The 23,979-nt window shown below is 45.2% G+C and overlaps 1 protein-coding gene across 2 annotated transcripts in view; it reads left to right on the plus strand.

Annotated features, from left to right (window-relative positions):
- The window catches only part of ZNF746 (zinc finger protein 746), a 25,365-nt gene extending 2,829 nt beyond the window's left edge, over window positions 1–22,536 (plus strand). Inside the window, exons 2-7 of one of the 2 annotated variants that reach the window (XM_084786138.1) lie at window positions 656–955; window positions 1,085–1,166; window positions 2,165–2,278; window positions 18,011–18,202; window positions 18,841–18,966; window positions 19,969–22,536. In XM_084786138.1, the coding sequence (XP_084642264.1) occupies window positions 656–955; window positions 1,085–1,166; window positions 2,165–2,278; window positions 18,011–18,202; window positions 18,841–18,966; window positions 19,969–21,089 (1,935 nt within the window). In that variant the 3' untranslated portion in view covers window positions 21,090–22,536. The remainder of the gene's footprint in view (window positions 1–655; window positions 956–1,084; window positions 1,167–2,164; window positions 2,279–18,010; window positions 18,203–18,840; window positions 18,967–19,968) is intronic. The other variant, XM_084786139.1, reaches the window with a different exon arrangement.
- Window positions 22,537–23,979: the final 1,443 nt, after the last annotated feature.

Raw genomic sequence — 23,979 nt, forward strand, 5'->3', positions numbered from 1 at the left:
GGTTGGTTAAAATTGGCAGTAATGGTAATTTTAGCTCATGGGGGAGGGGCAATTAGAAGGGCCCAAATCAGATTGTCCTAAAGGAAGGGGAATTGGCCATTGAGCTTATCTGTCTGTTAAGTGGAGACAAGAGATGCTTTTTTAAAAAGCAGTTGAGCAACCCCCTTGTTTGCGCCTCTCAGTTGAAGCAGCTGGGGTTTTTGCTGGGTCATCATCAGGCAGTTCCTGTGCAATTGTGACAGGAGTACAGGCCCTAGTAAATCTGCAGTTTATCGTTTCTCCACTAAAACACCCAACAATGCTAAGTCACTGTTTATTTTCCAAAATTGCACTGTGTGTTTACTGTGTTTACACTGTGCTGTGAAAAGACAGCGTGTTCAGCAGAAGAGATGTCAATGCAGGAACATACATAGGAAATGACTAAAGAGGGTGAAAAGCACCAAAGTAGGAACCTGCACAATGTGCTATGGGGTCCCAAGGCACCTGCCAGCCTCAGGCCAGGTGTGTTACACCCAAAGAAGCTGCCACTAAGGCAAGATCTGCTGCATGATTTCGGATGTCCCTACCTCCCACATACGTGGGCTTCCCCATGCCTAGGGTCCTGAAGGCTCATAGTGCAATAGTGCAAAGAATGATGCTGAATTCTTTCTCAAAGATTTCTCCATGGACAATGGCAGCTACGATTCAGGCTATGGAGAGGAAGATTGAATCACAGGCCGCTCGACTGCTCTCTCTAGAGGGTCGAACTGGGATGGCAGAGAAGAAGCTGGCTGACTGTGAGAAGACTGCTGTGGAGTTCAGCAACCAGCTGGAGGGCAAGTGGGCCGTGCTGGGGACCCTCCTGCAGGAGTACGGGCTGCTGCAGCGGCGCCTGGAGAACGTGGAGAATCTGCTGCGCAACCGAAACTTCTGGATTCTGCGGTTACCCCCTGGCAGCAAGGGCGAGGTCCCCAAGGTAGCCTTTGGATGCCCTGAGATAGGGAGCCTGAGGGTCCATGCCTGCAAGCATGTGGGTGAACAAGTGTGACACTGGTTTCAGGTGTCTCTGACCTTTGATGATGTGGCCATGTATTTTTCTGAGCAGGAGTGGGGCAAGCTGGAGGACTGGCAGAAGGAGCTCTACAAGCACGTGATGAGGGGCAACTACGAGACGTTGGTCTCCCTGGGTAAGGCCTGACACACACCTCTGTATGGTGGGATTTTTACAAGTTCCCAGACCTCTCTTTGTGATATGGTGGTTTTCATGTCAGTGATGTGTAGATCCCTAGATACTTAAAGCAAGGAGACTCCTCCTCCACCACCCTCCCATCCTTCCCTACTTGTGTTTTGGGGTGAGGAGTCAGATACTCCCTTCTGCTTGGTGAAGAGACAGACAGAGGAAAGCAATGATGTCTGTCCTCACTAGGCCCAGAGTTTTGATACCTGTTTGGGCTGAGACTAAGCACAGGTGTGCCATAGCTCTCCAGTGTATTTGTAGTCAACTCCACTTTAGCAGAGGAACTGTTCTCCTACTATGGATTGGGTAACTTTGATGTGATGCATCACAGGGTCTGTCAGAATAAGGTACACCTTGCCTCTCAAAACGAGTGATCTTTCTCTGCCCCAAAGCCCTGCTAGCCAGCCTCTACAGCTACTGTCCTGAAATGCTCAGTCCCCTCTTCTTGGTTTTACTTCCTGGCCAAGAGTATTTGGTGGAGTTCTGTTTTTCAGGCATGCTACTGTATGTGGCCCTGTGTCCAGCACCATGAGCTCTGTGGACAGATGACTGTGGAGTAGAGTCTTCACATGTGCTGTTGAATGCGCAGTAGCACCCCCACCCACCCACCCTCTAGACTCTACACAAGAGTGTCCCTAGACTTTGCAGCAGAGGGCCTACCATTGAGAACTGCTTTCGGGACTGGACATGGTGGAGCATACCTTCAATCTTAGCACTAGAGAGTAGACAGGCAGGTCTCTGTGAGTATGAGGCCAACCTGGTCTACAAAGCGAGTCCAGAACAGCCAGGACTACAAGGACTGTCTCAAAAAACCCAGAGAGAAAGAGAACTGCTTTCTGTACCAGTCAAAACATTTAATTTCTAGGCTGTTAGTAATTTTACAAATGCCTTATCCAGATAGCAGCTCTGATGAGAATGTGACAAAAGTAACCTCCTGTTTTTCCTCAGACTATGCCATCTCCAAACCTGAGGTCCTTTCCCAGATTGAACAAGGCAAGGAGCCATGCACCTGGCGTCGTACTGGCCCCAAGGTCCCGGAGGTTCCTGTGGACCCAAGTCCAGGTGAAAGGTTGGGAAAATGTCAGGGACACACCAGGTGACCAAATGAATACAGTAAAGTAAAAGTCCAGAGCTGTTGTTACTCTTCTTTCCAGAATGACACAGAGAAAGTTTCAAATCTAAATCTTTCATGGTTGAGTCATAACTGGCTTTCTCAGCTATGTTGTAGAAACTAGTAATTTCCACCCTGAGCATAGATAGCAAAGCCAGAAACAGAGGCACAGAATTAGAGGATGAGAGAAGAGGAAGTGAGAGGGAGTTGAAGACTAGGTATTCAGAGCTGTGCAAGGAGCCTTCCAGTCTTAAACACAGTGGGAATTTCAGAACCGTTGGCAAGCTGTGTGTGTGATTAGGATCAGGTGTTTATTTTAGCTGAATGTGGATACTGAGCACAGTGTCTCAGATTTCCCAGGAGCCAGTCAGCACCTCTACAAGTTTAGAAAAGACAGGGATGCTGGGCTCCTGCAGGGAAGACCTTGATGGGTCCTTTGGCAAGAGACATTGTCTCTGCCTCCTCCCTTGCCTGACCTGTGTCCTTCATGACACTGTGTCATTCAGACCTTCCTGCAGTTAACGCCTGTGTAGTTAAACTTGTACATGTTTACTTGATGTAAGTTAGGCTTCATCTCAGTCAGACAAGAGCAGAAACAGGTCTAGAACTGAGCACATGGCCAGTTGTCATGCACTTAGCAGTGTAGTTTAGGAGATATTTTTTGAGAGCCTTGCTGATAACCAAGGACAGCTGCATGGTGGAAAAGTGTCAGCTGAGTTCTTTGCCTGGAAGAGGTAAAGGACACATGTGGCCCTGACTTTCAAAGCCAAGGGTGAGAGGTTCTTGGTATCCGCTTTTATTTCTTAATGTTTGTAACATGTACTTTCCCTGGTGAGAACCAATGGGGTCCAAGAAATGGCCAGTTGCTGGCCCTTATTCTCCACTGTCCATTAGAACCTGTTAGCAGGCTTATCTTCCCCCCTCAGTCCAGTCATCTGGGGTCCTTGCCCTCCTCTCACTCTTGATTGAGTTGGCCCACGCGCTTGCCTTATGTCTATAATCTCTGTGGTGCTTTCCCGAACCCACCGTGCACAGCAGTACTCCTGGTCCAGTGTATCCCCATCTGTCCTGCCGCTCTTCTGTCCTCTTTCCCATGTCCCTTTGACATTGGGCTCTCAGGAGTCGGTGTCTTTTCTCCTCATCACTGACCCTTGCTAATCTCTCTGTCTCTGGAAACCCTGTCTTGAGAGCAAAGGCTTCCTTGTCATTCTACATCCTCCCAGCACTTGAAGATTGCTATATCCACGTGGTGCCCTGACCTCTCTTCACCCCCTTCACTGTCCTGACACGGTTGATGGTGTCCTCATTCCTTCCACTGCCCCATTCCCAGCGTGCTCTCCACAGCCACTTCCTGCTGCTGGTTCCTCCAGTCTTCAGAAACCTCAAGTCCAACAGGTCTTCAGTGTGTAGGACCTTCAAAGCCTTCATACTCTCCTCATCCTCCTTTCCCTGTGGCCATCATTGGTCGTCCCCTTCGTATACTCTCACGTTCCCTGTATTTATCTACTTGGTAAAACCATAACCCCAAGAAATCGACTGCCTGCTCTGCACCTGCACCCAGGCAGGTGTGGCAAACCCATAAACCTGCAGCCAGTCTCACCTGGTGTTGCTGACCAGCATTTAGTGGGAGCTCTTTATGAGCCAATAGTCATCAGATCATCTCAGTTGCTTCACTAGCTCAGAGATTGGCAAATTATGGTTCATTGGCCAAACATAGCCCTGTTTATATAGGGCTTATAAACCAAGAATTTCAGTTTAGTTTAGCTTAGTATAAAAAAACCATTTTTAATTTAAAAAAACCTACTCTTGGGGGCTGGAGAGATGGCTTCGTGGTTAAGAGCATGTGTTGCTCTTGCAGAGGACTCAGGTTCTGTTCCCTGCACCCACATGGTGTTTCACAACCACCAAAGCACCAGTTCTAAGAGATCTGACACCTCAGGCATCAAGCACACATGTGGTACATGTACATATATATGGGCTGAACATTCACACACAGAAGATAAAATAAATTTGCTAGGTGGTGAAGGCGTGTGCTTTTGATCCCAGCACTCAGGAGACAGAGACAGGCAGATCTCTGCGTTTGAGGCCAGACTGGTCTACATAGCAGTTCCAGGACAGCCGGGACTACACAGAGAAACCCTGTCTGGGAAAACAAAACAAGAAAGAAAAAGAAAAAAATGATAAATCTTTTTTAAAATTATTGTTACTTTTTTTTTTAAGAAGAAAACATTCTTATGACTCCTTATACAGGCTTTTCTGTACCTGCTGCTGTGCAGTCATGCCTGTAGCTGTTTACCTGGCCACTCCATAGTTCATGGCCATCCCTTCTGCCTGGCCCCAGGCTCTGCCCTAGGCCACATTCTCAAGAGCAGCAGACTTTCCCTCCCTTGATCCCACTCCCATCCCAAGACTGCCCACTTCTCTGGCTTCCATTCAGGCTCCAGAGGGGCATGCACCCTCCAAGTTACCCCTTTTATCTGGTGCCTCTTCCTCATTGTGTCTAGGGAGTTTATCACCATAACTCACTGCCTTAGTCCAATTTCTGTTATTACTGAATACCATAGGTTGGGTATTTATAGATATTTCACAGCCTTACGCTGGAGGCTGGAAGGTCAAGGTCAAGGGGCCGTACCTGGTGATCCTTCTCGGTGGACGCAACAAAGGATATCTTATTTGTGGACAGCAAGTCTTCCTTCCCCATGTTACAAAGCCCCTCAGGCTATTAATGGGGGACCCCACACTCATGACCTCATCTAATCCTGACTGCCTCCTTAGGTTCCACCTCTTATACCATTAGCAGAGATTAAGAGATTCTTTCCAACACAGGGATTCCAGGGACACACACTCCCTCCCCTGCGGTTCCTGCCTCGCCCCCTGTTGCCCTTCTTTTGCTGTTTCCAGTGGCCTTAAGACCTTTCCAAAATGGTGTGCCCTCATCCTCACAGTCTCTTTCTCCCTCGTGGCAGCGTAAGTCTCAGTACGTATGTCTAGGTGTGTGCCCCACCATTGACCTCTGCCTGAATTTCCCACACTCCAAAGCTATGGCAAGTACAGCCAAGGCATCTGGTAACCTCCTTTTGAAACCCATTCTTCTCTCATTGTCCATGACTTCTCCATCCGTCCAGCTATAAGTCAAAACCCCAAGTTTTCTGGTCCTCTACACACACTCGCACGCACGCACAGGCACACATCCATCTTCTCTCTTCCCGGTCCTCCCACTCAATTATCTAGACTCCTTCCAAGCCTCAGTCTCGTGCTGAAATGTCCTCTTTGGTCCTGTCCTTAGCCCCTACAGTCTGCTTGGACCCAACAGAGAGCCCCTTAAGTTGTACTTCCCAACTTTCCATCCAATCTCCATAGCCCAGCCATTCTCCCATTTTCATGCCTTTCTGCTCTGGTCCCACTGTCCTCTAAGGTGTTTGCTCAACATTTGGGACTACTGGTCCCAATCCTTGGCTGGTGTACTTCTTCAGAGCCAGTACCGGCAAGCCTTTGAGTGGGGCTTCCCTCAGTCACCCTATCTGACAGTGCACCTCTCCCACCGCAATTCTAGTCTCCTTTTGTTCCAGATATTTTGTATTTGTCTTTTCATTATATACATATCCTCCCTACCATTTATAAATTTCAAAGAAGAAAATGTGTTTTGTTCATACAATCATTCCATATTCAGAATATTTCATAACAGAGTAGGAATTCAGGAAATGGTTTTGAGTGTATGCTCAGTCCCATCTTTTAAGATGTGCCTGTGGTTTGGTATTTGTCTCTGGTACCATTAGCTCCATTCCTCATGCAGTAACCACTTGCCTTTCATTGCCCTTGGGCTTTGGAAAGTCAACATCTATGTCACTGTATTTTTACTCTGTATTTCACATTTGTCTGTACTAACTCATTAGGGTGTTGCTGCTGTGGGAGACAATCCTGTAATTTTAATGCAGACCTTGCTGCCATAGCCTCAGAACTGGGGCTAGAGATGGGGCCTAGTGCATATGGCCCAGGCTTTTCAACAGGTGCTTGTAGCTGGGTATGACACATGCCTGTAACCTCAGCATTTGGAACACAGAAGACTCTAGAGACCAGTTAGGAGTACAACACTGAAACCTTTTCTCAAAAAAGACACAAGAAAAATTCAGATGTAGTAATATGTGCTAATGTTTTAGGGGCTGAGGCAGATAGATTGCTATGATTTCAAGGCCACTAAGATGACAGCAAGTTTCAGGCCACCTGGAACTACATAGTGAGACCCTATCAAAACAAATGAAAAGGGAGAATGAAGAAGAATAAGAAACTGTTGCAGTTTATTTTCTGGTAATATCTGGGTCTTTTGGTTTTTGTTTTTCACTGCCACAAGCAGCATGGCAGTAGTATCCTTGAGCACATCTTTATTTCAACATGCTGATGTTTCTCTGGGGCAGACCTAAGGTGCCTCCCTGTATCAGTCTGGAGTGTCACCACCTCTGCCAGTACTACTGTCCCCAGAGTTAACAGAAGCTTTTCCCATTGGCATTATAAAATGTGTTTCTGGTGTCTTTTTCCCACTTTTTTTGTTGCTGTTGTTTTGTTTTTTCAAGACAAAGTTTCTCTGTCTGTAGCCTTAGCTCATAATCACAAAATTTGAGATTTTTTTTTTTCCTTTTGGTTTCTCAAGACAGGGTTTCTCTGTCCTGGACTAGCTCTGTAGACCAGGCTGGTCTTGAACTCACAGAGATCCACTTCTGAGTGCCAGGATTAAAGGCAGCATGGGCCACCATCGCCCAGCATTTATTGATTGATTGATTGATTGATTGATTGATTGATTGATTGCAAGGTGTTCTGTCTGTATGTTTGCTTGTCAAAAGAGGGCACCAGATCTCATTATAGATGGTTGTAAGCAATGGATGCCATTGCTGGGAATTGAACTCAGGACCTCTGGAAGTTCAACCTGTGCTCTTAACTTCTGAGACATCTCTCCAGCCCAGCCCTCACCCCCACTACTTTTAATAATTAGCATTTGCCACTGAGGAAGGGGAGAAATGGTATCTCAGTTTAGTTTGCTTATCCAATAGACTATCATATGGAGGAAAAGACTGTTCACCTCAGAGCAGACAGGAAGCAGAGTAAAATTTTGTCTTTAAGATATTTTTTCTTTAAAAGATTTATTTTTATTTTATGTATATGAATGTTTTGGCTGCATTTATGTAGGGGCATTATTTGTTTGCAGTACCCACAGAGGCCCAAAGAGGACATTATTTACCCTCCCTAGAACAATTGTGTGCATGCTGGGAACTGGACCCCATTCCTCTGCAAGAACAAGAGCTCTAGCCGGGATTGGTGGCAATCACCTGTAATCCCAGCACTCGGGGTGCCAGAGGCAGGTGAATCTCTGTGAGTTTGAGGCCAGCCTGGTCTATATAATGAGTCCAGGATAGCCACAGCTAAAGAAAAAGAACAAGTGCTCTTAACAACTGAGCCATTTCTATGGCCCTTTTAAATATAAATATTTTTAAATTTAGGGGTGTGTGTGTGTGTGTGCATACACCTTCACATGCCATGGCACACGTGGAGGTCAGAAGACAGCTTGTAGGACAGGTTCTCTTCTTATACCATGTGGGGTCCTAGTGATATAACTCAGGTCTTCAGGTTAGCAGCCAGCACACATCTCACTAGTCCATACTGTATTTTTAAAAATACATTTTTAAGGCTTTACTTTTAAATTTTAAGTCCTTAATCCATCTAAAATTAATTTTATGTAGGCTACAAAGGAGAATTTAAATTTTTCCCACTGGGTATGGTGGCACACACCTCTAACCCGCTGGACGTTAGAGGCAGGAAAATCAGGATCTCCACATCATCCTTGACTACAAAGTAAGTTGGAGGGGTAAAGCTGAAGGACTAAAAGGCCCTTCTCAAGAAGCACTGGCCATCAGCCCAATGGCCTGAGCTCAATCCCTAGGACCCATGTAGAATGAAAGAACCAACTCCTGAAAGTTTCCCTCTGACCTCTACACGTGTGCTATGTCATGTAAGCACTGGCACTCACATATACACAATAATGACAAATGGTTTTTTTTTAAACTCTGGCTCAAAACATACATTAGTAAATACCCCTGTCTTGTCTGGTTTGTAACCAGCTTGAACCAATGTCTGCATGTACACAAGGCTATTCCCGGGCTCCTTGTTCTATTTGTTGTTCTCTGTCTCCATCAGTTTCACACCTTTCAGCCTCCTCACAGCCGTAATACCTCGTGGATCAAACCTGCCCTGCTTGAGCTCTCAACTGTTCTTTGCCATTCTTGGATCTTTGCTCTTCAGTATGCATTTTGGAATCTTTAAGTTCTCAATATAATCCTGTTGGGAGCATGGATGAACTGCACATACTCACTTTATAATTTAACTTCCAGAGAGTTGCCATCATTACAATTCTGAGCTTTTTTGTCCACAAAAAGATGCATTTATTAATAGTTTCTTAGGTTTCACAGTCTTCTCCTTGTAGTTGTTTCTCTCACAAATAGGATTTTCTTTTACACTTAATTCTATGTTTTATGTAGTTGTAACAGTTATATATGGTATGCTTTGACTTCAGTCCAGGCTTTTAAATTGTGCTTTCATTAGGTGTGATGAGTTATCTGTTCAGACACCCTTTGGGTTTTTGATTCTTTAGAAAACAAACAAACAAAAAAACTAAAAACAAAATAACAACAAAAAAGACTTCATGAGTAGTCCTTTTGGCAATGCTAGGAATAAAACCCTAGGACTTGTACATTCTTTTTAAAATTGTATAAAATTGTCTTTCTGCTCTAGCAACTTGGCTAAGATGTTGTAGAATCTTTGCTGATAAGTAACATATTTCTAGAGTTTCCACATGCATTGTGATTTTATGAGTTTGTTCATTTGTTTTTCAGTAGTAAAGATCAAACTCAGCCTTGTTTTTGACAGGCTAACATTCTATTACTGAGCTGTACCCCAGCCTCTTTTTAAATTTATCTATTTGTTTTCATTTTGAGACAGCATTCATTGTGCCCAGGCTTGCATTGCTCTTGAAATCATGCCTGGGTCTGTTACCTGGATGGAGATTGCCTGGGTACTTGTCTTAAAGGAAAGAATTCAGCAAAGGGACTTAGTTTAAATAATGATTTACTTAGCAAAGTGACACAAAGACATAGTGCACTTCATAGAGCTGAAAATGAGCTGACCCAAGGGTGGGTAGCTGGAAAAGATCTTGCACCTGTTCTGTAAAAGGCTATATGAATATTTATGAGATGGGTAGCATATTTGTGGGGAAATCTAACTCACTGCCCCAATCATGGGGCACTGGAGCACCTTTCTAGGGTAGTTCTTCCCATGATCATTTAAAAAAAAAAAAACGTTAAAGAGATCAAAACTACAATATACTGTGTCCCTGGATGATACAGACCCTTTGTTAGTTCACAAGTGTGGCAAGTTGGGGAAGTTCCCCTGACCCTTAGTTTTAATATAATAGGGATAACCTCACTGCAGTTTAAGGATGTTCAGCCACAAAGCGGCATTTTGACCACAGACACAACTACCAAGGTAACTGGCCTCCATTTCCTTGGTTACCTCACATCTGAATCCCAACCTGCTGAGAGTCTCAGGTTACAGGTGTGTGTCACCATACTTTGCTAGGAATTTTCTTTTAAAGTATCATTTAAAGGACTAGGCATGGTGAAGCCTTTAATCCCAGCACTCAGGAGGCAGAGGCAAGTAGATCTGAGTTTGAGGCCAATCTGGTCTACATAGCAAGTTCCAGGCTAGCCAAGGCTACTTAGTGAGATCCTGTCTCAAAGTATCTTCTAAAGGAAGCCAGAGAGATGACTCAGCAATTAAGACCATTTTCTGTTCTTCAAAAGAGCCCAGCACCTATGTCAGGCAGCTCACAACCACCTGTTACTCCAGCTCCAGGGGACCTGCTACTCCTAGCTTTTAAGCCTTAGAGTTCAAAGGTACTTGTACTCATTTGCATGTACCCAAACACAGACACACACCATATACATAATAAAAATATTTTAAAATTATTTTTAGATATCCTATTAAATCAGTGGTTTGGTAATGTATGGTGCATGTTTTCCTCCTGTCCCTAAGCTCCCAGAATAATGACTCATGAGACTCAAAATATATTTACAAATACCTAGGCCATATAGCTAGGCTCTTCTCTGAGTAACTGGCTACCTCTACTAAGGTGTAATGCATCTGTTGTCCTTAAAGCTTTCCGGGCAAATCTTTGCACACCTGGCTTTATCTCAGCATCCTTTCTGTCTGCCGATGTCCCACGTTCTACTTTACTCTTTCTATAGGCCACAGGTTTTTTTAGTTAACATCCATACAATACATAAAACATTCTTCTACAATTTAGAATATAATTTTAATAAAATGTAGTTTTAATGGCATATATAATCATGCCGCGTAAACCTGTTATCATGAGTTCAGGAGACAGAGGCAGGAGGATCAGAAATTTGAGGCTTCATAGTGTGAAATCCTATCTCAAAAAACAAGGGCTGAGGATATAACTCAGTGATAGAGCTCTTGTCTAATATGCACCAGGTCCTGGGTGCTGCCTTTGGGACCATGCACACAGGTAAACACATATTTCCTTCTGCTTGTATCTGCTAAAATTTTAAGGTGTTATTTTTGTTTTTTGGGTTTTTGGTTTTTTTTTTTTTGCTTTTTGTTATTGTTGTTGTTGTTGTTGTTCAGTTGTATAGGAATCCAGTATGGGACCTTGCACACATGTGTTTGACAAGTATTGTGAGAATTCTGGAATTTTGGCTTCTTTAAAAACAGAAATATTATAAGAATATGCTTTTGTTTTAATCCCTGGTGAAGGGATATGGAACTGTTTAGAATGGTCCACAGCAGCTGACTATCATTTGCCTCATGCTGTAGCAGTGATGTGGCTTTGCCAACTGCAGATAGTTTTTGCAATTGTGTGACATCTGAAATTCTGGGAACTTTTCAGAGGATACATAAATGCTATGGCCTGGAGAGGCGCAGGATTGGTGCCTCATTCAGAGGGTTTGTTAGTAGTTCAAAGAAACAAGAAGAAAGGAATTATATTCGAGGATCAGTCTCCCCCCTCCCCCAATTCTCTCCCCCTCTCTCCCTCTCACCCCCCCCCTTCTTTCTCTCCTATCTAGTGATAGGGAGTAAAAAACGGGGAAGGGGAATGAAGGGTGGGGAAAAGAAGAACTCACAAAGTAGCAAAGACTGGCTACACTCTAGCCCATCTCCTAGCCAGAAGTTGATTTTTGTTTTGTTTTGTTTTTTCAGAAGTTTTTATTGTGGACAATGTTATTATCAAACATGGAAGGTTGCTTTTGTTTTTTAATAGTGTTTGGTTTTTCTGTTACTCTGCATCACACATAACGGTAAGAAAATTCCCAGGAACAAGGCTGATGAAGTATCTAGAGTGAAATCAGTACTTGTTTTGTTTTCTTCAAGACAGGGTTTCTCTGTGTAGCCCTGGCTGTCCTGGACTCACTCTGTAGACCAGGCTGGCCTCAAACTCACAGTGACCTACCTGCCTCTGCCTCCCAAGTGCTGGGATTAAAGGTGTGCGCCACCCAGCATGAGAAGTGAGCACCACCAGAACCTGCCAGAATCTGTGTCCCTTCTCCACCCTTCCCTTCATAGAAACAAACAGAAATCGGAAACTATGCCATTTTCTCTTGTGTGTATTGCCAAAACCCCTTGTTTGGCTTTACCTGGTGTTTAACTTTTTATGAATGGTGCCGTGGTGCAGATTTTCTTCTTAGGCTTGCTTTTCTTATTTGACATCTGTGCTGTTTAGTTAGTTGGAGCTGGAACTCAGTGTCAGATATATAATAGCCAGTGCTCTGCCACTGAGCCAGTATTAGATTTAGTAGTCTTTCCCTTTATGAGTGAGCTTTTTTGTGTCTTTAGCAATTAAGAAATGTTTCCCAGTTTCCAGATCATTAAGTCTTATATTTCCTACCAAAAATTTCGAGCTTTGCTTTACATGTTAAAGTCCTTAGTCCAGCAATATTTGTTTGGTTTTGCGCTGAGCAGCGGTCTGCTTCTCTCTGTCTCTCTCTCTCTGTCTGTCTGTCTGTCTTTCTCTGTCTGTCTGTCTGTCTCTGTCTCTGTCTCTCTCTCTCTCTCTCAGATTTATTTATTATGTATACAGTGCTCTGCCTGCATGTGTCCCTACAGGTCAGAAAGGGGCACCAGATCTCATTACAGATGGTTGTGAGCCACCATGTGGTTGCTGGGAATTGAACTCAGGATCTGTGGAAGAGCAGCCAGTGCTCTTAACCTCTGAGCCATCTCTCTAGCCTCCAAGCTACTCTCTTACTGGCTAGCCCTTTGTTCTTTTCCTTTACTGTTGTGAGGAAATTTTCACTGCCTAATCAAGTACCATGAAAACCCTACTTGAGTCATGTTATCCTTGAAGAGCTATAGTCTTTGTCTATAATATCTCTTTGAAATTTCATAATTTGGTACAAAAAGGTCTTTATTTTTTCTTTATTTATATATCTATGTTCCTTTTTCTGTTTTGTTTTTAATTGCTGTGCTTATTGGTATCTTGTTTTAACTGGCACTTTCTGTGTATTGCTGATTTATGGGGGGTGCTGCACCCTTCCAGTGCAGCAGGGGCTCTGTGAAGGTGCTGTTTTCAGTCCTCTGCTCTGCATACAGCCAGCCTGATACTGTGAGGTGATACACCACACCGCACTGCAGAGGTAAGGATGAGAATTTAGGCCAGCATAGTGCCTGGGCCACTGGCTACCTCCAGACACAGGTGTCCTCAGCTTCCCTGCTAGGAACAGTCTCCAGCCCAGCCCAGGCTAACTTCTGGTACTAGGGTCATTATTTTAAAAAAAAGCCTAGGGCTGGAGAGATGGCTCAATGGTTAAGAGCACTGGCTGCTCTTCCAAAAGTCCTGAGTTCAATTCCCAGCATCCATATGGTGGCTCATAACCATCTATAATGAGATCTGGTACCTGCCTCTGGTGTACAGGAATACATGCAGACAGCACTGTGTACATAACAACAACAACAACAAAAAATTCTTTAAAAAAAAATTGCCTAGCAGGGACTCACTTAGGACGCAGAGGCAAGTGGACCTCTGTGAGTTCGAGGCCAGCCTGGTCTACAAAGCAAGTCTAGGACAGCCAGGACTAAACAGAGAAACCCTATCTCAAAAAACTAAAAAGCCAAAAAACAAAAAAAATTCGTTGACCACAGATGAAAGCTAAATCATGAATTATAACCCATAAAAATAAATTAGTCTCACTGGCTTTTCTCCTTTGTTTCTCCAGTTAAGATCCATGATACAGAAGAAAAATAACAATTGATTGGCTCCTCAGAACACTAGTAGTGTATTAAAAAAGCAGCTCATTTGTTGACATTTACATCTAGAAATCTTCCTAAATTTTTTATTACTTTTCTAATAATTGTCTAGTTAGTCTCAGATTTTCTGAGAAATTAAATCACATTACTAATAAAGATGTATTGGCTTTTGTTTTTCAAATCCACAGTGCCTTATTTTTCTCTTGTTTGATTGTGCTAAGGAATCCCAGAAAACCGCTCAGTAGAAAATGGGCACCCTAGTGATAGAGAGATGATAATGGGAGCCCGTGTGGTAACGGGCACTCTAGTGAGTCGTGATTTTAAAGAAATGTCTTTGAATTTTTCACATTGAGCATGCCACTAACCAAGTCCTACAGCTCTAGGTAGCTAGGGGTTTCTAACACCAAACAGGAAGGACTTCAGTTTTATAGAGTGGATTTGTTGTTTGCTTTGACATCTGTTGAGATGATACAGTTTCCTGTTTGTAGTTTGTTTCCTTTAGTGTACTAATACAGTAAGTTACGTTATTTCCTGAAGTTGAGCCAACCTTGCAGTCTTGGAATAAACCTGTGTCATGATCATTTGTGTACATTATAGATTTATTATTTTGAATCTATCTTTGTTGGTCAGTTAGACTGTAATTTTCCTTTTGCAGACTGCCTCCCTGTCTTTAGTGTTGAGGAGATGAGTCATTATCTGTTCTCCAGTCTTAATTGTTCACAGAGTCTGCTTGATTTTGGAAAGATCCACTCTGGTATTCAGAAGACACCACTGAAGCCCTGAGGGTCTCAAAAAAATTTTGTTGTTGTTGTTGTTAGAGGGTTTAGACAACAGATTTATTTTATTTTAGTTATAAGATTATTTAGATATTCTGTTCCTTTTTGGTTAGTTTTAGCAAGCTGTAATTTTTTTAGGAATTTGTCCTTTGCCACAGACTTTTCAGAAGGGTATTGAATACCCTTCACAGTCTGCTCCTAAGCTGCACTTGAGCCCTCTTACCCTGTTTCTTCCTCAGACTAGGTGTGGGTGCTCTCTCCTTTTCTCCTAGGAATTTCCTAGAGTTGAACTGGGTTAATATTCTTTTCAGTAAACGAATCTTTTGTTTTTCACATTATCTTCCCACATACTAATTCCACACTCAGTTCTTTCTGTCTCAAACTGGGGGGTTAAGCCTAAAGCTTCACACATGCTAGGCAAGTGCTCTACCACTGAGCTGTGTCCCCAGCCTTTTGGTTTGGTTTTTTCCCATTTTTATTTTGAGACAGGGTCTCAGAGTGTTGCCCAGGCTGACCTTAAATATGTGCTTGCGATTCCCGCCCACCCCCTGCCCAGAAGCTGCAATTAGAGGCCTAAGAGCAGGTGTAGCTTCCTTCTGTTCTTTAGAGGCTTTTGTTTTGAGGCTAACCTGGTCTACAGCATGAGTTCCAAGAAAGCTACAGCTACACAGAGAAACCCTGTCTCAAAAAATGAGTAAAATAAAATAAAGGCTTTTTGTTGGTATTGCCTCTTTTGTGATACCTTGCATTACCTGACTAGCCCATTACTTTGTATCCTATCTTTTCTACTATGAACATACAAAACTATAAAATTTCTGCAATGTGCTACTGTAGCTCTAGCTTACGAATTTTGATATTTTCATTAACACTAACATCAAGATACCATCCTCTAATGTGTGTTTCAGTTTTCCCTTAAGCCCTTGGATTATTGAGAAAGATATACACATATGTACGAACATACCTACATGGAACTACTGATTTCTATTTTGCTTTCTGTTAACTTACCTTTTTATTTTATGTATATCCTGTATGTATGCATGTCTGTTTACTACTTGTATGCCTAGTGCTCTCAGAAACCAGAAGAGGGTATTGGATCCCCTGCGACTAGAGTCACAGGTGACTGGGAGCCACCATGTGGATGCTGGAAATAAAATCTGGGTCGGGATCTTCTGGAAGAGCAGCTAGCACTTGAAAGTGCTGAGCCATCTCTCCATCCCTCCTCACCCTTTTCTAGTTTTGCTACTGGAACACTTCGGGAGATATGGGTGAACCGCACCATCCGTCCTATGGGGTATGGCTGGTCCAGACAGGTCGCTGACTATGGCCACCCTCTTCAATGTGTTCCCTTGGATGTCAGTCTTATTCCTGTCTCTTTTGCATTACCCCCTCTTCCTTGGAGAATTATCAATTTTTTAAAAAGATTTATTTATTATTATGTATACAGTGCTGTGTCTGTATGTACATTTGTAGGTCAGGAGAGGGCATTAGATCACATTATAGATGGTTGTGAGCCACCATCTGGTTGCTGGGAATTGAACTCAGGACCTCTGGAACAGCAGTCAGTGCTCTTAACCTCTGATCCATCCCTCCAGCCCGAGGATTATCAATGTATAGTTCCCCTCCCCTTTAGACTATTGTAATTTTTAACTAGTTTGAATGTTACATTGCTTGGCAGAGGTGGCACACACCTTTTGATCCCAGTACTCGGGAGGCAGAGGCTCACCAGTCTCTGAGTTCAAGGCCAGCCTGATCTACAGAGTTTCAGGACAGCCAGGGCTACACAGAGAAAACCTGTCTCAAAAAAAAAGAAAAGAAAAGAAAAAGAGAGAGAAAAGAAAAGGTGTTGCTGTTAGTTTAATGGTATGGCCTAATAAATGTTTATTAAATTAGCCTTGGTTCACGTGGGGCAGGGCAGCTACTAATCCCCTAAACTACCTTCCGTATCTCCTAGTCCCCATCCATGCCGTCTGCTTCTAGTAACTTCTGCCTGCACTACCTCCCATCCATAATCCCAAAAGACTTGCTAAGGTTGTTTATCTGGGCTGTTCCTTTCATTTGGAACTTTACATGGTTGGTTCATATGCCGTGGCAGTCTTCCTCCTTCCTCCTCTGGCCCCAGGTCCTCTCTGTCCCACAAACCCTTGAACTTTGACTCTGCCCCTTCCTTCTGCCCTGCCCAGGTGTCGGCCTTTTAATCATCCAATCAGGAATAATTTCTAGGCAAGGTTAAACAGCAGTATTTGCGCTATGAAACAGTTTGCTCAGTAAGAATCTTAGAGGACAAGCAATTAACAAATACAAAGCACCAGACCATACTCCAACAAAAAAGTTAAACTTGGCCTTAGGATTTTTTTTCCTTCCTTCAGGGAGTGACTTTTTTTAATGTGGGGTTTTTTTTTTTCTCCCCCAAGACAGGGTTTCTCTGTGTAGACTTGGCTGTCCTAGACTTGCTTTGTAGACCAGGCTGGCCTCAAACTCACTCTGATCTGCTTGCCTCTGCCTCTAGAGTGCTGGGATTAAAGGTGTGAGCCACCACACCCGGCCAGGGGGTGACTTTTTATGAGCTAGATATTAATGGACACTTGGTTTATGTGTAATTGAGTTTGTCTGAAAACATCTTTGTTCCAGAATTCTAGTTTGATTGTTATTTTCTCTTACCTGTGAAGATAATGTCCTTCTTTCTTCTGATTTGACTGTTCTTGGGGAGAAGTCAGCTGTCAGTAAATTAGCATTACCCTGCTTGGGTCTATATATCTAAAACCCAGGTAGCGATCAGCTCCCAGTCTCTTCTGCTCACCTTTGTATTACCCAGGCAGTGGTGGCGCACGCCTTTAATCCCAGCACTTGGGAGGCAGAGCAGGTGGATTGCTGTGAGTTTGAGGCCAGCCTGGACTACAAAGGGAGTCCCAGATCATCCAGAGCTACACAGAAAAACCCTGCCTCAAAACAAAACAAACTTCCTATTTTTCCCAGTGTTTTAGATGTTCATGCTAGGGGTAATTTCTCTGGTTCTCTGCATGTCTAGCTGCCATTTGCCAGAAACAGAAGTTCTGAATGCCACCGAAATGACTGTTGCAATTTTGCTATTCATCTGTCAAGAGCTCTCTGGATCCTTTTTTTTTTTTTTTTTTAAAGACAGGGCCTGATGTATCCCAGGCTTGCTTCAAACTCTGTGTAGCTAAGGATAATCCTAAACTTCTAACCCATCTACTCTACTTCCCAAATGCTGGGATTCCCTAGATGTGCCACTATACCTGCTGAGGACTGGACCAAGGCAGGTACTCTACAACTGAATTACATCCTCAGCTCCTCACTCTTCCCTAATTGAGTTGTTTTCCATTCCTTGGGGCTCATATGAGTATTTAAGAATGTAGGGATTGAGTTCAGTCTTGCATTTCTATATGACATACAAGTGAGAGCAGGACTCCAGGGCGGCTAGGACTTGCCCTTGGAGCCTCTCTAGCCCAGAGCATATCTGTATGTTCTTTCTCATCCTAGGCACCCGCTGCCATGGCTGCCTTGTACTGTTAGACCCTAAGGCTCTCCTCGATTGCATATGCATTCAGCTCAGGCCTGAGGGTCTCTCCTGCTCCCTTTCCCTAGGCTCTGGAGCCCCAGTTCCTGCCCCCGACCTCCTGATGCAGATCAAGCAGGAGGGGGAGCTCCAGCTGCAGGAGCAGCAGGCTCTTGGTGTGGAAGCCTGGGCAGCTGGACAGCCAGACATTGGGGAAGAGCCCTGGGGCCTCAGCCAGCTGGACTCTGGGGCAGGCGACATCTCCACGGATGCTACCTCTAGTAAGTAATTGAGACGAGGGAACAGACTCTGGGATGAGTTGTTGGGGCTGACGGTATGAGTTGGGAAGGTGCCTAAAAGTGAGGAACTACGAGCTCTCAGAAGATCTAGCCTCAGGGCTGCAGAGATAGCTTAGTAGTTAAGAGCACTGACTGCTCTTCCAAGGACATGGGTTCAATTCCCAGCACCCACATTGCAGCTAACAACTGTCAGACCCACTTCTGGCCTCTGAGGGTACAATGCATGCATGTGGTGCACAGATATACATGCAGACACAAACACCTACACATATGAAATAAAAATAAATCTTTTAAAAAAGAAGAAAATCTGGCCTAACAAGTTTTTCAAACCTGCCTTGAGGCATAGGCTCAACTCTTGTTGAAGAAAGGTAAGTGAGTTGGTAACATCTGGCTTTGCAATGCTTTAGAGAAGAGAGCAAAAGACACTGGCTTCAGAGAGGCCAAGGCACACATGGTCATTCCAGAACAGTCCTGATACGCTTTCGGTCATTCCAGAACAGTCCTGATACGCTTTCAAGGTTTCCCTGCCCTGCCCTCCCCTCCCTGAGTTTCATGTTCGCTATTCTCCCATGTCCTTGTCCTTCCCCTAACCCACAGGCTGCGATTTCTTCTCCTTACAGGTGTCCATTCCAACTTTTCAACCACCATCCCACCCTCTTCCTGGCAAGCAGATCTCCCTCCCCACCACCCCTCTTCAGCATGTTCAGATGGGACACTGAAGCTCAACACAGCAGCATCCACAGAAGGTACAGGAGTGCCTGGAGGGTGCTCTGTTCTTACTGGTGGATCCTCCCAGCCTTTCAGCCAGCATGCACGGAGTCTGACCCACAGCTCTGTCTCCTTCAGAACTCTCCGATTTGAACAGCCTTTCTTGAGGATATCCATGTTTCTTGTAGACAGTTTCTTCCATAGGGAGTTAGCCAGTCTATTCAAATAAGCTAATTTCATGGAGGACAGACCTTCTCCCTCCCCCAGGCAACCTGTGGCTCCCATACGCAGATGCAAACAGACCAAGCTAAAACCACTTCCTTCATGTTGATACTGCCAAAGACAGGGAAAGCCAGAGTTGGGAAGAGCAACTTTCACATTCTTGTTCTCATGTTCAAAGGCCAATTATCTGTTACCTTAAAAAATTATCTGTTATATTTTACCACTCTCCCCACCAAAAACACTAAAACACCAAGATCCCTGATAACCAGTCTTGGGGTTGGAACTCAGTGTATTTATATAAAGCCAGCCAGTTGTACTTGTTCAGCAACATGTTGGTCATCGGGTAACTGCAGTCACTGTGTACCAGATGGTATGCAAGGGACCGTCCCACGCGTTGTCCAAGCCCATCTTGCAGCCCTGTGAAGTTGGGCGTTCATTCACAGTGAAGCTGTGGCTAAGAAATGTGCCTGACAGCTGTGTAGTCCCAGATGCCTCAGAGGCCAAGGCTGTGCTTCTGCCTTATTTTTAGTATATGACCACCACACTCAGAATACTTTTCTTAGAATAAATTCATAATTTACTTTAACAGCCAAAGAAAGAGAAAACAGAATCTGAGGGCCAAATTTGAGGGCTGCTTTTACTGTGGGGGATGTCACCAGGCCAGGTGAAGCTTCTGACTAGGGATGGGACAGGATGTGGACAGTTTATGTGGTGCTCTATGGGGCTGAGTAGTTGCTGTGCTCCCAGATGACGGTGTCTGACCCTTTTTGTCCTTTTAAAGTTGTCCAGAATGATCTCTGCCCTTCTCTGTTTCTCAGCAGATGTAAAAATTGTTATCAAAACAGAAGTCCAGGAAGAGGAAGTGGTTGCCACACCTGTGCATCCCACTGACCTGGAGGCTCACGGGACTTTGTTTGCACCAGGCCAAGCTGCAAGATTCTTCCCCAGCCCTGTCCAGGAAGGAGCCTGGGAAAGCCAAGGCAGTTCCTTCCCCAGCCAAGACCCGGTTCTGGGGCTGCGGGAGCCAACTCGGCCAGAGAGGGACATTGGTGAGCTCAGTCCTGCCATAGCACAGGAGGAGGCTCCTGCTGGGGATTGGCTCTTTGGTGGTGTCAGGTGGGGCTGGAATTTCCGGTGTAAACCTACAGTGGGCCTGAACCCAAGGACGGTGCCCGAGGGGCTACCTTTCTCCTCTCCAGACAATGGAGAGGCCATATTGGACCCCAGCCAGGCCCCAAGACCCTTTAATGATCCCTGCAAATACCCTGGCCGGACAAAAGGCTTTGGCCACAAGCCAGGGCTGAAAAAGCACCCGGCAGCGCCGCCTGGAGGCCGGCCTTTCACCTGTGCCACATGTGGAAAGAGCTTCCAGCTGCAGGTGAGCCTGAGTGCACACCAACGGAGCTGCGGACTGCCTGACGGGGCGGGCACAGGGGCAGCTTCCACCACTACTGGAAGTGGAGGTGGCGGCAGTGGTGGTGGCGGAAGCAGCAGTGGAGGCGGGGGTAGTGGAAGGGACAGCAACGCCCTGAGGTGTGGGGAGTGTGGGCGCTGCTTCACGCGCCCCGCACATCTCATCCGCCACCGCATGCTACACACTGGTGAGCGGCCCTTCCCTTGCACCGAGTGTGAGAAGCGCTTCACAGAGCGCTCCAAGCTCATCGACCACTACCGAACGCACACGGGTGTGAGGCCCTTCACCTGCACAGTGTGTGGCAAAAGCTTCATCCGAAAGGACCATCTCCGAAAGCACCAGCGCAACCACCCAGCAGTGGCCAAGGCACCCGCCCATGGTCAGCCTCTTCCACCACTGCCAGCTCCTCCCGACCCCTTCAAGAGCCCTGCAGCCAAAGGACCCATGGCCTCCACAGACCTTGTGACTGACTGGACTTGTGGCCTAAGTGTCCTGGGACCCACTGATGGTGGTGGAGACCTGTGAGGGCCCCAACCCTTCTGTGGCCCCTGTAGGCCACAAATGTACAAAGTCCCGTGTGCAGATAGCAGGGTGGCCAGAAAGCTCAGAAAGCAAAAAGGGAGACTTGGCAGAGAACCAAATTTCCATGTTGCTGAACTGATCACTGGAAAGGGAGACTATCAATGCAGCCTCCACCTTAAAGTAGGATTCCGACTGTGAAACAGAACACCTTAATAGGCTCTTAAGTAATTTAATTACAACCCCTCCCCCCCCTTTTTTGTTTTTTGTTTTTTAATTCTTGAGGAAAAAGCTGGAAAACAGTAGCAACACCAGTTGAAGTGTACTTTGAGGTGTACTTGTGGCTTTAAGAGGTGTGTGTCTACCTTGTATTACCAGTGTTGGAAAGATGGCCAGTAGGAGAAGCAGGCAAGGGCATTCGCAGCCTTGGACCACACAGTCCTATGTCTATCCAGGCAGCTGGTGTAGACCTTAGGCCCTGGGCCCAGACTGACAGCTGCCTTCCAGCCAGCAGTAAGAACCCTGCTAGAAGCAGCCCTTACCTTCTGAAATGACCCCTTAAGCCAAGGCCTGACTTTTCCCTGTTATGAGCCGTCTGTGGTTCCAGTCCAAGGTGGTGACTTCCACTGTAGTAGTGACTCCTAGGCCTGTAGTAGTGTTAGATCTGGGGGGTGTTTAGCCCTCAAACATGAAGCCACACAAAGCCAGGGCCACCATCTTGGGTTGTGTCCACTACCCATAGATGCTTCTGTTGGCTGCCCGTTGTGTAGTATGTTCACTTTCAAAATGGTTCCACCTCACATCTCATTCCACCCTTACAATGACTTTGAAAAGCAGCTAAACAGGTGGTTCTTCTTGAAAGGGCTCAAAGGAGACACAGCTTTTCACCATGAGGACTGTGTTCCAGGAGCTGGGAAGACCTGCAGCTGAGACCCAGCTGTGGAACAACAGGTTAGGCTGGGGAAGGGAAGGTTTTGCCCTCTTAAAAGATGTGTCCCACACACGGATCAGAACAAGACAGAGAACCCCTGCCTCCGCAGCTCAAGCCCTGGGTGTGTGCTTAGGCATCGCTAGGCAGGAGGTAGCTGGATTGCCAGGTAACTGGCTAAGTGTCTCTCAGGCCTGCCTGGAATGTCTTCACAGTGGAATTAGAGCTAGGTCCAAGTTTCTGTCATAACAGTGCTGTCCCTACCACACATAGCCATTCCCATTTTGTTAAAGCAGCCACTGGTCCTCTGGCCCGGATGGGTAATGACTCCCTGGGAGGGCAGAGACCATGCTGCCCGTTCAGCTCCTCCTGCATACTTCTATTAGAAATAGACTAGTTACGAAAATTGTTTCTATGTACTGTATATTTTGTACCTGTTTACACTTCTAATATTGATATAACGGATATTTTGAAAAACAAATGAACAGAAAACATCCTGTTAAAATAAAATCTAACCAGCACCAAGGCTGTCTGATGGAGACCATTCTTGGACATTTGTCACTTTCCCTGCTGCTTCTAAACACCTCAGGAAGCTGTTTCTCAGTCCACATAGGGGTTGGCCACCTTGGGAACTATAAGTGGGTGACTTCAGGGAAATTTGGCTCCCTAGAGATAAACTGGCTTTTGGAGGGAAAGACAAAACCTACTAGACCTCTTTGCCACAGGCTATAAACAAGCTTTACGTAGTTTAGTTTGAGGTAGTATTCAGGAAGACAAGAAACTCTTGGAGAAAACTGGAATGTCAAGAACATGGATGTAAACTCGCCCTGGCTTGGGCAGGTGGCAGTGCCTCTAGCTGCTTCCAATAGCATTTTTGCCATATTTCCATCTATTGGTGCTATTTTACCTCACACTTTTGTCTTCCTGCTCATAATTTCTTAAGGTAAAGAAAAAATGGAGGCTGGAGAGATGGCTCGGCAGTTAAGAGCATGTGCTGCTCTTACAGAGGACCCAAGTTCAAATCCTGGCACCTATGTTAGGTGCTGTGAGCCTCCTGTGATTCCAGTTCCAGTGGATCTAATACCTCTGGCCTCTGAGGACACCTGCACTCAGGAGCAATCACTCCCATGCCTATACACATAATTAAAGAGTAAAGATAGATTAAATTTTTTCACTTCTTATTTTTTTCTATGAAGGACATAATGAGACAGGAGGAATGGGTCCACCAGACCCATGATGGAGAATCGTGTCAGTGTCTAACTTCTAGCCAACCTGACCTCTTCACTTCTGGTAATCCCCCTCACCAGTATCTGAGAGCCAGAAAGGAGTCCTACCCAGTTCACTGTGCCCTTGCTCAACCCCAGCCCCCTGCTCATGCTTGTATCCCTACATTCTCAATCTCCACCCCGACTCCTGCATGTATCCCACACACTCACTGAAAGACTAATAAGCAGAGCCTAGCCATGGTTCCCCAATAAAGGATTTCTCCATCCAGGCTGGGTGCCACCTGCCAGATCACAAAAGACAAGACAGGTCAAGCTTCGTTTTAACCATATCAGTAACATCAAGTACCCTGAGCCAGGTATGGTGGCACAGTCCTATCATGCAGCAAACAGAAAGCAGAGGCAGGAGGGTGACTGCAACTCAAAGCTAACCTGGCCTACACAGGCTCAAGAAAGTCAGGGCTTTGCATAATGAGACTCTGTAAAATACAACTGAAGAGTATGATTTTTTTTTAAGTTATTTTCATGTGGGGGGGTGTGCGTGCACGCATGATTGTGTGAGTTCATGTGTACCATGTGTGTGCAGCAGCCCTCAGAAGTCAGAAAAGAGTGTTTTATCCCCTGGAACTGGAGTTGCAAGTACTTGTCAACACCACACTGGTTGTGGGAATCGAACCTCTGTCCTGTACAACAGCAGCAAGTACTTTTAACTGCTAAACAGTATCTCCACACCCAGTATGATTTA

The sequence above is a fragment of the Acomys minous genome (assembly GCF_964271855.1).
Source record: "Acomys minous genome assembly, chromosome: 6".
Taxonomy (NCBI): domain Eukaryota; kingdom Metazoa; phylum Chordata; class Mammalia; order Rodentia; family Muridae; genus Acomys; species Acomys minous.